General features: G+C 37.3%; 1 protein-coding gene across 3 annotated transcripts in view; it reads right to left on the minus strand.

The window, feature by feature from the left end:
* Positions 1 to 14,202, minus strand: part of EML4 (EMAP like 4) — a 201,343-nt gene that overhangs the window by 37,977 nt on the left and 149,164 nt on the right. For all 3 annotated transcript variants that reach the window (XM_049870526.1, XM_049870524.1, XM_049870525.1), the window contains 3 exons: positions 13,020 to 13,115; positions 8,085 to 8,219; positions 7,832 to 7,967 (listed from right to left, as the gene is read on the minus strand). In XM_049870526.1, the coding sequence (XP_049726483.1) occupies positions 7,832 to 7,967; positions 8,085 to 8,219; positions 13,020 to 13,115 (367 nt within the window). The remainder of the gene's footprint in view (positions 1 to 7,831; positions 7,968 to 8,084; positions 8,220 to 13,019; positions 13,116 to 14,202) is intronic.

The raw sequence follows: 14,202 nt of genomic DNA on the forward strand, positions 1-14,202 counted from the left end.
ATATGTGACAGACTGACTTGATTTGTAAATGTTCACTTAAAGTTCAATAAAAATTACTAAAAAAAAAAAAAAAGTGAATGTTTTTTGTGATAATTGTCCACAGAAAACCTAGTGTCAAACCAAAACAACCGTGTGCTTACAATGAATCACCAGAGAGGAAGAAAGCCACAGAGCTCTTCACAGATTTATGCATCAAGCAACAACTATACCACTTCCTACACTTTATACTTCTTCAAGCTCTCCATCGCCCCCACCAGAAAGTCCACATGAATTCTCAAACCTGTCTTACAGGAGTTTAGATGAGAACAAACGTAGAGGTGAAGATATGCCCACCTACTTCTTACTGGAGTAAACTCCTGTCATTTCTGAATGCACTTTAGCGATACAAGACCCGGTGGTTTCACATCCAGATTCAGAGCCCAGGAATTGGATTCTCTTTTTTTATGTCAATGTTTACTTACTCTGAAAATATCTCAAAATATTTTCTCACAAAAGGTAAACTAAAGTAGCTGTCTTAGTCATCTAGTGCTGCTATAACAGGAATACAAGTGGATGACTTTAACAAAGAGAAATTTATTTCCTCACAATAAAGTAGGCTAAAAGTCCAAATTCAAGGCATCAGCTACAGGGGAAGGCTTTCTCTCTCTCTGTTGGCTCTGAAAGAAGGTCCTTGTTCTCAATCAAACCCTGGTCCAGGAGCTTCTCAGGTGCAGGGACCCTGGGTCCAAAGGACGTGCTGTGCTCCTGGTGCTGCTTTCTTGGTGGTATGAGGTCCCCAACTCTCTGCTTGCTTCCCTTTCATCTCTTGAGAGTTAAAAGGTGGTGCAGGCCCCATCCCAGGGAAACTCCCTTTAGCTTGGATCAGGGAGGTGACCTGAGCGAGGGTGGTGTTACAATTCCACCCTGATTCTTTTAACATAAAATTACAATCACAAAATGGAGGACAACCACTCAGTACTGGGAAGCAGGGACAAAACCAAGTTGATGCACACATTTTTGGGGGGAGGGACATAATTCAATCTGTGACAGTAGTGATAACAATTTCACAGACAACACAGGCTACGTTAGGGTAGGTCTTAACTTCTCATTTTAGAGCTGAGGACACAGAAGTACAGAAATGAAATGACTTAGCCAAGATCACACAGCTAGCTCGTAACAAGGCGGTGATTAGGACTCCGGACTCCGCATTCAATGATCCTTTAACTTTACAAAAAGCCCTTCATTTTCTACTATGGTGACTAACAGTCATGATATTTAACATCTAACCACCACTGCTGACCTGGAGGCCTTCTGATGTACCAAGATTGCCCCCTTTAATTGTTGAGATATAGGGGAACCGGGGAAGGTACTGGGGCAGAAGTGGATACTGGAGGCTTGGAGCAGTGGCTTTTGACCAATCACTGGAGAAAAATAGTTCAAAAACTGGTCCAGGTGTAGCAGGGTGACGGCTAAATGACAGTCTCGCTTTCGTGTACGCTCACAGCACTTTACCAGTACCCAGTGAAAGATAAGGCAGGTACATAAAAAATCTTGTAAGTAAATCCAATGTGGAATAAGTGATATTTTTTCCCCTTTAAAGAAAAAGTCAGCTCCCGTTTCTTAAAGGTAAGGATAAGATAACGGAGCTCAACCCTTATTCTCTGGTATTCATGCCACCTTGCTGAGAGCAGCTCTTCAGCTGGCAGTGCAAGAGCCAACCTTGCAGAATGTTACCAGGTTCAAAATGGGAAGGTAGGGCCTTGATTAAACACAGCCAAAGTGGGTTAATAAACAGGACTCTTGGAAAAATGAAAAAATTATGTTTAAAAATTGTTCATTTTCTAAACGTCCATCAACTCAGGGATAAACAAAATGTGGCAAATCCATACAACGGAATCTTATTCAGCCTAAAAGGAATGAAGTATGGACATATGCTACAAAATAGATGAACTCTGACAACATCATGCTAAGAAGCCAGTCAAAAAGGCCACATTTTTAATGATTCCATTTATATGAAACGCCCAGAATAGGCAAATTCCAGGGACAGAAAGTAGACTAGTGGTTGCTGGGGCCTGAGTGCTGAGCAGGGGAGAATGGGGAGTGACTGTGAATTAGTTTCTCTCTAGGGTAATGAAAATGCTCTCAAATTAGACAGTGGTGATGGCTGCACAACTCTGTGATGATACTAAAAACCACTAAATAGTACACTTTAAGTTTATTTTATGGTTTGCAAATTATATCTCAATAAAGCTGTTGTTGAGATTGTTCATTTCTACTCATCTTTCTACCTAACCGGTTTAAAAAATTAACTAAAATGTGTACGACTTTGTATCCTTGATAAATTCAGCTACAGCTGACTTAAAATTACTTTATCTCAGTGTGAGAGAGCTAGTGGTACAAATACTTAATAGATGGGTGTACTTGGCAGGGAGAAAGGAAAGGACTTACCTGATTTGGGGTAGAGTTTGCCCCATCAGTAAAGCTGGGAGCAGAACCCCAGCAAACTTGCTATTCAGGTCAACTGCCTCCTCTCAATCAACATTCATCACCTAAAAATGCTTTAAACACTGAGCAACACAACTGTGTCCAGCGGGACAGCCAGCTAATTACTATCACTATTCTCATGTGACCAACAGATAAAGGACATCTAATTTTCTAGGTATTGTTGGCTTTATTTGGCATTAAAAAAGGAAAAAGCAAAGAACTTATTTTCCCATGCGTGGTCAAATTAACAAGATATTCTGAAAACACCACGTAAGCAATTACAAAAAGTAGAGGCGTGGGGTTTCATAGTTGTCCATCAAAATGTAGGAAAATAAAATTTTTCTGTTCTTAATTCAGCCTTCCATACTTTTAAAGAAGCCCTGGTGGCACACTGCTTAAGAGCTCGCCTGTAGTTTGAATCCACCAGCCACTCCTTGGAAACTCTATGGGGCAGTTCTACTCTGTTCTATAAGGTCACTATGAGTTGGAATCAATTGGACGGCAACGAGTCTAAACATAACAAAAAACGTGGTTCAATACTAAGATCTTCCAAGAAGGACGGAATGTTAGAAAATAAAATTGAAGAACGAATGCTTCATCGGAAATAAAAATATTCAAGTGACCAACTCAGTGAGATTCCTACCCCCAAATCCCACCACCCAGAAAGTCACCTTCTAAAGAGGACGTAATAGTAATTTAGCTAAAAAAATTTTGTGCTTCAAGTTTAAGCAAATTACCAAAGTTTTCTTTTAGATAATATTTACCTATAAAACAGATTTATAGACAAAGATTTCTCTCTCATGGGCCTGTATTTCTGGTATCCCAGTTTAAGCCAAATAACATTTGAAATGCCTGCCAAGGAAAATAATTACCCTTGAATTTAAAAACCTACTGTAGCTCCAGGCTTAATCACAGTCAAGTCTATCTAAGCGTAATTGCAACCCCCTCCCCCCCTCTTTTCTTCTCATCTCTAACTGAAACAAAGGTTACCACAAAAAGCAAATTTATCTTGTCTGCCAAATAAAAGATATTTGGAGGGCTTTCTGGGCCTGTTTAACTACAGAATCAAATGTCAAAGAAACTTTGAAATTTATGTTATATTCTTAGCAACTGGACAAAAGGGCCAATGTTGACTATTTGAAGAGCAGGTAAAATGGTAGGACGTCTTAGTCCCTTAAAGAAACTTGGCAAAGGTTTTAGAATGGTTGAATATTTTAATGGCACCATAGTTACTCTCAAATTTTCCCATGCGACTTAAAAAATTATGAATTATTTCATACATAAAAAAGTTTTGAACTATTTTACATTAAGTAGGAGATAAATAATAAACACTCTGATACCCACTAAAAAAACAGAAAATACTAATTACTCTGAAAATTACATTGGATTTACATTTAAGGTAAGAAAAAAATTAGAAATAAGAGGAAAATATACAGAAAGCTTAGGAGACATAAAATACGGTTTTGGTTTGTCTCCTATTTACCAAAGTAAAAGGGTTAGCTATGGAATTATACTGCTGCTATCCAAAAATGTCCTTTCATCAGACATGATATCATAGTATATTGAAAATTTGGCTGAAAAAACTGCCATGGGTGTACAAATGTCACACTTGAGAACAAGTAAACTGGATCAATTCTTGGCAAAAATTAGAAAATGAAAATTTAGGGCATCTGTTCTGGTCTGGGCTCGCACATTTACTTCATTGCACTCACCAAAAGCTTCCCAGCCATACTTAAGGAATTTAAACCCCAGACAGAAAGAAACAAAATTCTTGGCGAGGTTGCCCGTAACAGGGCTGTGTTGTGTAGCCTAGCAGTTTACAAGATTAGATTTCCTGTTTCCTGTTTGTGCATATACAGATTTTTTTCTGCACAGAGGCTAAGCCACAAGTTTCTCAGATACTAACCATAATAAAAACAACCCCTCTTTGCCTCCCACCTCCACACAAACAGTGAGGCTAACGAAGAGTGCATTTATACCCAAACGTGCTCAATGTCAGAGGAAAACATGTCGGCAATTTAACAGCAACTATATTTTGAGATCCAGTGCTGTTCCTGTCATTTCTGACACTGAACAAACGAGCCCAGGAAAGAGAAAAGAGGGATCAGTGGGAAACACAGTAGCCAATACTATTGTTTTAGCTTTATTTTTTCTGAGAAACTCTCAACCCACTGCCATCTTTCTCATATGTGAATTCTGAACCTAAACCTAATGAAAGAGCCCGAAATGCACGGCCAAGGATTGAGATCAGGGCTGGTGGTAATACAACTTAGGTAATTTTTTAACTTCTGAATACTCCTCATTCAATTGAACTGCCAAGCTCAGAAATTCAGGTGAATGGATTTGGGAAATACTAATGTATCTTCTAAAAATTTCAGAATAAGAATCTGGACAATCATAAGGCAACTATAACACTAAATTCCAATTCTACAATTCAGTGAAAATAGTGCATTTATCAATACAACTCAACTTTTACTCCTACACTGAGACCCAAAGGTGAGACTAGTCATTTCCTTAACAAAATGTTTAACAAATCATTTTCAAACAGCCAGTACCAAATGACAGACATTGTGCTCCTTCTTGGGACGTCCATGGAGGTAGACAGACATGTGAACAGGGTCTTTCCCTCTGGGCAGGGGAGCAGGGTTTCCTTATTCAGAAATCACTTAAGGTGACTTCCAGGGTCTGATGCAGGGACTCCAGAAAGACAGAGGCAAGTGCGCATTTAGGGTGAGGCGGGTGACTAAGAACAATTGGGACATGCTGTTTTGTCAATCCCCAGGGGAAATTTCTCAACCACAGGCTGGTTCCGCATCACCTCTTCTCTCCGTTTTTTCTCTCCTAGCCTTCTACTCTGAAGGAGGATCATGGTCCTCTGGATAATTCCCCCCAAAGTTTTATTGTTCTTAAACAGTAAGGAAAACGGGGGGTGAAAAAAGGTTATCTTTGATGCCCCTCCTCTGATTTTTTCATCTATCATAGAAAAGGGCAAGGTAGACCTGTGTATCTGGGTGCTACTGGGGCTTAAGAATAAGTTTATTTCTGAGGAAAATCCTGAGATTTGGGGTAAATCTGAATGACTGCCAAGATCTAGTGGTAGGGCTGGGAAGAGGGACTTTAATGAGAAAAAGAACAAGGAGAAAGGCACTAACTGTGAGTTTATTCTTTTCTCTCCTCTCCCTTTCTATCACTCATCATTCTGCCATCACAGATTTCTCTACAGCGAGTCCAGGGGAGAGTTAACCCTGTCGTCTGTTACTGTGTTGGGTAAAGAAGAGCTAATCAACAGCAGTTAAGAAAAGGTCTTTGGACACATGCGTTAGTAAGCTCATAAGGATGATTTTCATCACTAATTGTTTGGGGGGAAAAAATGCACTGCCATCAAGTTGATGCTGACACAAAACGACCCTGTAGTACAGAGTACAACTGTCCCACAGTTTCCAAAGAGTGGATGGTGGATTCAAACTGCCAACTTTTTGGTTAGCCAAGCTGAGCTCTTAACCACTGTGCCACATTTGGAAAATAACGCCCCTAAATTTGTATGTCTTTGGTCAATTTCAGTAGACAAATCAAGGATTTCAGCTAGATAATCTGAATTCTGATTGTGATGTTTTACTATATTACTGTTGTTGTTAGTTGCTGTCAAGTCAGCTTCAATTCACGGCGACCTTATGTGCGACAGAATGAAATAGTGACCAGTCCTGCACCATTTTCATGATCTTTTTTATGTTTGAGTCCGTTGTTTTTGGCCACCACGTCAATCCATCTCACTGAGGACCTCCCTCGCTGTCACTTTACTATCATATCCTTTTCTAGGGGTTGGTCTTTCCTGATAACATGTCCAAAATAAGCAAGCTCAAATCTCGCCGTGCTCACTTCCAAGGAGTATTCCTTCAAATACTGATTTGTTCATTCTTCTGGCAGTCCACAATATATTCAATATTTTTCACCAATATCACAATTCAAACGCGTCAATTCTTTATTACAATTCTGTATTACTATTGTTCTCATATTACCCAGTAACAACAAAAACTTCAGTGTTTTTCACAGATGCTGCTTTTACTGAGAGCAATGCCTTTCTGCACGACCTCCATCACTTACCCACAGGAGGCATCTCAGCCCTCTGAAGCTCCAGCCTCGGGATAAGATACAGGCTATTGCTTTTTTTCAAGGACAACCTTTTCTTTGATGCCCAATTCGCCCACTCTCTCTCTAAGATTGTTAATCTTCTCCTTTCCACTGTACCCTCAGGCTTCAGACATTCTTAAAAAGACCACTGACTGATTCTGGTAACTCTTTACTTTCCATTCTATTTTTCAACTTGGAGTCTCGAAATTCTCCATTTTGAAATTGGTCATTCTGTGCTTAATCTCTCCCAGTGCAGCGATGTTCTACTGAAATTGCAAACTACCAAATATAATGGTCTTTCCTCAGTTCTTATTTCTCTTGACCTTCCTATAACACTGATACTTCTAGAAACTCTCTCCTCTTTTGTTCAGTGACACCAAATAGTTTTATCCTCTTAACTTTTTTTCTTTTTAAACCTCACTTTGCAATCCCTGCAGGCTCTTTTCCAGTCACCTAACTATGGATGTAGATAAAGGCACCTCAGCCCCTGTAGCTCTTATCTCTTCCATGGTGACCTCACTCAGTTTTAAAAATTCTTGTGGATGACTTAGAAAATTCGTATCACTGATACCTACTTGAATTTTCAATGGTGTAGTATATAATAGTTTAAACCAGTAAGAGAATTTATAAAACACTTTTTTAAAAAAAAAAAATCGTATTTCCTTCAAATAGACTGTTTCTTGTTTCTGTTAATATTTTTGCACGACAAATATATTCATAATATCCTGGATGTCTGTCATTTGTTTCTCTCTTCTTGCCTTTCTTGAATTTTTCCCAAAACTTGAATCAAGGTTCCATATCTACCGCAGTTTTGTAGATTTATCATGGCTTTGCTTAAACGCCATCTCTTCTGTGAAGGCTTCATAAAACACTACAAATCAGGATGATTGCCTTGTTGATCTTTATACTTTTAAATTAACATATATTCACAGCCTCTCTATTTTGTAATAACCTTGTTGAGGGAAAGGACTCTACTTGGTTCAGAATAGCAGATGAAGGCCACGCTTAACAAATAGCTGGATAAGTAGTATTTTATGTATAAATACAAATATAAATATATAGATAAAATAAAGATCACTATGAAGAACCTTAAAAACAAGAGGTATGCTGGATGGTACTGATCTAATATTCTTACATTGTTCCACTGCAGCTCTCTTTTTCCAGGTTAGGGTGAGAGATGAAACTGCAATAGCGCTATGTGAAAATTAAAAGAAATGACTTTAATATGACCATACCGTACCTTTAGGGCCTTTCCCAGGTGTGGGCTCTACAGTAGTTTTGCTCCATATAAGTATGACTCCACCCGAGTCTCCAGTAAGAACATCTCCATTTCCCAAGAATGCTAAACACTGCACAAATTTTGGTTTTTCATATTTCTACAATGAAACAGTAAGTTTTAGTTTTCCCTTTCAGCATGATGATTTTATGCTTACTCAACAATAAAAAATTAAAATTTTACATAACTCCTGAACTTATAACATTTTGATTCTTACCCCAAAAATTCCCTGTTTTCTTGTGAGTGAATTGCCGCTCCAGGTCCAGAAAAAAATATGAGATTTGCCACATGTTATTATGGTATTTGCATCTGTTGGATGGAATTCCACAGCCAAAACAACTTCATTTGTTGTCTGTGAAAAGAGAAATAAAGCTTTGGATGAACGTATATTCTTATCTCTGTCAAGAGCCAATTACAGCTACTGACAACCAAAGACAGGAAAAAAATTTTTAGAAAATGCTCTTTCTTCCAGGATCCATTTTCCTAAGAAATTTTAATAGATTTTTTGAATAATGACTTAAACTTGAAGTCTTATACATTTATATCACCTTTCATGCTATGTATTTATAATAACTATCTTAGGAAAAGATTTATAGGAACTTCAGTTTTAAATTATTTTAATTTCCTACACATTTAGGAGAAAGTATACTAAAACTATCAAATGCAACCACAATGTACATCGTCTTAAAGATACTGCCATTTCAACCAAAATAAAAAAAAGAGAGCCCTATCTTTTTTGTACTAATTTTACTGACCATTTTTCCATTCATTCAATAAAGTATTAATTTAGAGATTCATACTTTAGAATGAAGCCTTAAAAAAGCAGATATAGAAATACCATTATTGATTTTTGTAGAAATGGAAAACAAAAACGAAGCAAAATGAGATTTTATGTTTTTCTTAAAAAACTTGAAGATTTGGAGGGAAAAAGGAAGAAAGCACGCATGAGACTCACAAAGGAATTAATAGTTCTTTCACTGAAATTATCTTAACTGAGAATATTATTTTCAAAACAATATTTAGGAAATCGTAACTAAATTCTTACTAAACTCATATTTTTGGTAAAATCACCCATTCAAACTTAATACTGCAGTGAAATCTACATGCCTGTGAAGCTGTTCACTGTTAGCTGGTGCACACCTGCAGAGTGGTTACTAATGTTCATTTTTTTTTAACTTAGCAAAGATGAAGAACTTCATGTGTATGGAAGCATTTCCTCAGTGCAAGCCAACATGGTAATCTTATAAATGAAACAAGCTAAAAAAAATACATCTTATGTGTCTTAGTCATCCAATGCTGCTGTAACAGAAATACTGCCAGTGGACGGCTTCAACAAAGAGAAATTTATTCTCTCACAGTCTAGTAAGCTACAAGTCAAATTCAGGACACTGGCTCCAGGGGAGGCTTTCTCCTCTTGGCTCTGGAGGAAGGTCCTTGTCACCAATCTTCCCCCGGTTGAGGGGCTTCTCAGTGCAGGGACCCTGGGCCCAAAGGATACGCACTCCTGCTCTTCATTCTTGGTGGTATGAGGTCCCCCGTCTCTCTGCTCACTTCTCGCTTTTATATCTCAGAAGAGATTGGCTTAGGACACTCCCTAATCTTGTAGACCTCGTCAATAAAATTGCTGCTAAACCATCTTATTACATCACAGTGATAGGATTTACAACATACAGGGAAATCACATCAGAAGATAAAATGGTGGACAATCATACAAGGGAACTGTGACCTAGCCAAGCTGACAGATATTTTGGGGGGACACAATTCAATCCATGACACTATGTTTCTACATTTAAAAAATGACCCTTGAAAGGGCTCTAATTTTTTTTTTTCTTTTCCATGGCTCCAGCATTTCTGCAAATCCTAAACAACAAAATCTAATCTGAATGCTTCTCCTCCAGTAGCTAGGACAGGTTATAAGCCGAAGGAAAAGTAACATCTTTTGCCATATAACCCTCACGTTGACTAGTATGGAAATATAGACACACTCAGCAGATCTAAGTAAAGCTTAAAGACAATGTGTTCATCTCAAAGCAAAAACATTTATCACTCTTTTAGAATGGCGCTGTCTTTTAAAAATTGATTCAACAGTCCTTCGTTTTCAACCTGGACGAAGACTTCTTAACCATTGAATCTTATGCCAAACTGAGATGATCAAGGGTTATAAAACTAACTACAAATATTCCTAGTATACACACTCATGGTGTTAGTGGTAAGACACACAAGATATAAACTGAAGTATTTATGAAATTAAATCACCTTGATTATGGATACAGCCTTATATTTTGATTTTTTAACTTTTTATAGAAGTATAATATACATACAAAAAAAGCACACAAATCATAGTACGCAGTGTGCTAAATTTTCACAAATTGAACCCACCTCGGTACAGCAACCACAGTAAGAAACAGAACATTCCTCACATCCCAGAAACACCCCAGGTACATTTCCCAGTCACTACCTCTTAACCCTGCTCGAGTAACCATGATTCTGACTTCTAGCACCAAAGGTTATTTTCCCCTGTTTTATTTAAATGGCATCATACAAAATGTACTCTTTCATGTCTGACTTACTTGCACAATATTACATTTGTGAGATCTGCCCATGTTGTGATTTATTCATTCTAGTTGCTATAAAGTTTGTATAAGGAGACCACACTACTGACTTACTCATTTTCTTGCTGAAGGGTCTTTGGGTAGTTTTTCTTCAGCTATTATAAATAGCGTTGCTACTTCTCTTTTGGTGAACTTATGTATGTATTTGTTAGGTTTATACCTACGAGTGGAACTGATGGGTCAAGGTATAACCATGTGTTCAGCTTTAGTAGGTAATATCGAACAGTTTTCCAGAATGGCTGTACCAACTTACATGCCCAATAGCAGGATATGAGAATTTCAGCTGTTTTATATCCTCAGCAACCTTGCTTGGTATTTTTGTCTTTTCCACTTAAGCTACTGGCAGATGCATACTGGTCTCTCACTGTGGTTTTAATATAGATTTTCTTGATAACTAATGAGGTTGAATGGCTTTTCATATACTTATTAAGCATCTGGGCCCCTTGTTTTGTCGAGTGCATTTTAAAATCTTTTGACTTAAAAAAAAAAAAAATTGGATCATCTGTCTTTTTCTCACAGTAGTTTTCTATAGAGTCTAGATATGAGTGCTTTGTTGGAAGTAAGTATTGCGAATGTTCTCTCAGGCTTTGAATGTTTTAACGGTGTCTTTTGATAAAGGGAGTTCACAGTATAGTTTATCTTTTTTTTTTTTTTTTCACTCTATGTGTCCTGTTTAAGAAATCTGCTTATGAAGATGCTCTCCTATATTTCCTTCTAAAAGCTTTGCTTTTACCTTTCATACTCAGATCCATCTAAAACTGATTTTTGTGAATGTTGTGATGTAGGGGCCAAGACTACTTTTTTTCTACATCCATTGAATTCCGTACAATTCACTGAAAACATCATTTTTTCCCTCACTGCACTACAGCGTTACTTTTGCCATAAATCAAGCGGCTGATTTGTGTGGGTCTGTTTCTGCACTCTTCATTCTCTTCCATTGCTGTTTGTCTGTCCTTGTACCAACACTACAATATTTTAATGACTACAATAACTACAAAATCAGTTTTGATATCTCATGGTTTAAGTACTCCAAGTTTAATCTTCTTCTTTCAGATTGTCTTGATTATTCTTACCCCTTCATATTTCCACATATATTCAGTTTGTCAATTTCTACAAAAATCATGCTGGGATTCTGACTCTAGAATGTACAGATCAATATGCAGAGAAATAATATCTTTACAATACTGAGTATTCTATTCATGATTATGGTATATCCTTCCATTTTCAAGGTCTTTAATTTCTGTCAAGAAGGTTTTGAATTTGTCTTACTAAATCTTAAACTTACATAAATTAAAAACTTACACTTGAGCCTTCCCTCGCAAATCCTTGTGACTTAATCAAGGAGAGAGCCCATTTAGAGTAATTCTACTGTAGAGGGAGAAGAAGGTCAACACACAAGGGGAAGACAAGAGGGGAGAATGAGAATCCAGTGATCTAGCCCCTGAATCAAGTTATTCGTGAGGTAAAATCCCTTCCTGACCTTTACTAGAGATTTTCTTTTCCTCTCTAAACATGATCAATCAATGCATTGTTTTGATTAAGTTACCTTTAGCTGTTTTGCAGTCACTTACAATGGTAGCCTTTACTACAATGGAACAAGGCTCACATAACTCACTTCAGTCAACTTCTCTACGTTTCAGTGTTAAATTACTCTGAATGATGGCTGAAAGATAATCTGTCTTCATTTATGTTTTTTAAAGTCTGTGATTTTATGACATTTTATAGTCCTTTCAAGTATAATAAGATCTACTCTACTTCTTTCAGAGATTATCCTACACATGAGAACTCAAGAAGTAGCCTCTTTTCAACCAACAGGCTGAAAATTTGAAGCTTATACAAAACAAAACTGCTAAGAGAGGGCAGCTGAAGAGGAATGTGATGTTGTTTAAGGGTACAGCAAATGTGTCACAGGTTTATTTTAGCTCACTGTCACTCTGAATTCCTTTGAAAGCCTGTCAGAGGTAGAAGGCCATTTCTGACCCATATCAATGAAGCTGCAATGCTCACCTAACATCCTCTCCTGCAAGCCACAGTTCTAGCCTGACCCACACTATTCTACACAATTATAAGTGTTGTAGGATTTTACAAAAGAATTCCACAACCATAATCAAGACCAAAAAACTTACCACTGCATATGCGTCTCAGTTATATCACCCATATTCATAAAGTTAAATTTTTCCCTCCAGATTTTCAAAACCTCAAGAACTGAATTAAATAATGTATGTTATTCAAGAAGCAACCAAGCAGAGTGTTCAGTCTTAATTTTGAGATTAGACATCCACCTACTTGAGCACCTCAATAGCAACAATATGTCCGAAATTTCACTGAAATTGCTTCAAGTTGCTTGACTAGTTTATCTTGTATGAGTGTGGTGTTAACACCATTAAGAGTTATAACAAATCAATAAGCCTGAGGGGTTGGGCCAGTATGGGTGTGCTCATGCAACTTAAGGATATGCAATACAGTCCCAAAGACCTGCAAAGCAAATAATGTACTCTGTAAGTTAGTACTCAATTAAAAATTTTTTTTTTTTTATTTACCTTTATTTCTGCTACTTTTGATTTTTTCTGCAAGTCCCATACAGTTAGCATATGTTCATTGGAGTCATCGATTACACACAAGTAGACACCTGAGTCCTACGGAAAAGGCAATTAAAGGCATTCTAAAACTCCTAGATGAGGTGGTCTTTCAAAGAGATAAATATCATACTATTAAAACTGTCAAAATTAAGACAATCAAAAACCTTTTAAACTCATGGCTCTCTGAAACACAACAGTACTATTCACTAAAACTATTTCCTTTAGACAACATAATTAAGGTTCTCTAAAGAAATCCTTTCTATTTTTTAATTTTTTCCCTGGGTTGACATCCTCTTGCCATCTAGACTCTTCTACCATTCAGAGATAGCAAATAAATCATTCTGAAGACACCCTAGCTCCTTCTGCATTTATGCTTCCATCTTGCCATCTGTACGCGAGTTATTTTCCCTTGAGATAGGTGGAAAGAAACATACATAATTTCAGGGAATAAGCTTAATGGCTAATCAAAGTTTGTTGATTTCAGTTTTCCATGATATATCCGATTTATATTAGCATGAATAAATAAGATAAACAATATATTAAATTCTTTTCTATTTTTCTGAAACCATTTTCATTCATATAAGTCTCCCAGTTTAAGAAAAAGAACTGTGGGTGATAGTAAACAATTTTTTCCCCCAATACCATTTGTGATCTATGCCTTACAGTGTCCATGGAAGAGAAACACCGTGGTGAAGACTAAGTGGTAACGTGCAGTGTGGCAGCACTTACTGGGATGATTTACTGGGATGATTAACTGAACGAGGAAAAGTTTGAGTACGAAGCAATCCATGAGGGTCTGCATGGTGCAACAACAGTATCAACAACACTATTAACAGCTGCTGTTACAGATTTTTGAAAACCAAAGTAGTAAAAGTATTGCTGTCGCTTCTGCCATTTTCCCTGCTTTTCTAAGTGTTTTTCTCCTAATTTCTGACTCCTTTTGGTGGTTGACATTCAGTGCCCTCAAGTCAGCAAAATTCCTCCTCTTCCTTGTCCCCAAGCAAACTTCCATAATTCAGAATATAGTTGCTGACAGCTAGGAACCGAAGAGATAACTGAATACTGAGTATTACATTCTAAAGCATAAAAGGGGCCCAATAAGACCTGAAATTAGAAAGTATTAATCCTAAACATGTAGAAGATC

The sequence above is a fragment of the Elephas maximus genome, chromosome 26 (assembly GCF_024166365.1).
Source record: "Elephas maximus indicus isolate mEleMax1 chromosome 26, mEleMax1 primary haplotype, whole genome shotgun sequence".
Lineage (NCBI taxonomy): Eukaryota > Metazoa > Chordata > Mammalia > Proboscidea > Elephantidae > Elephas > Elephas maximus.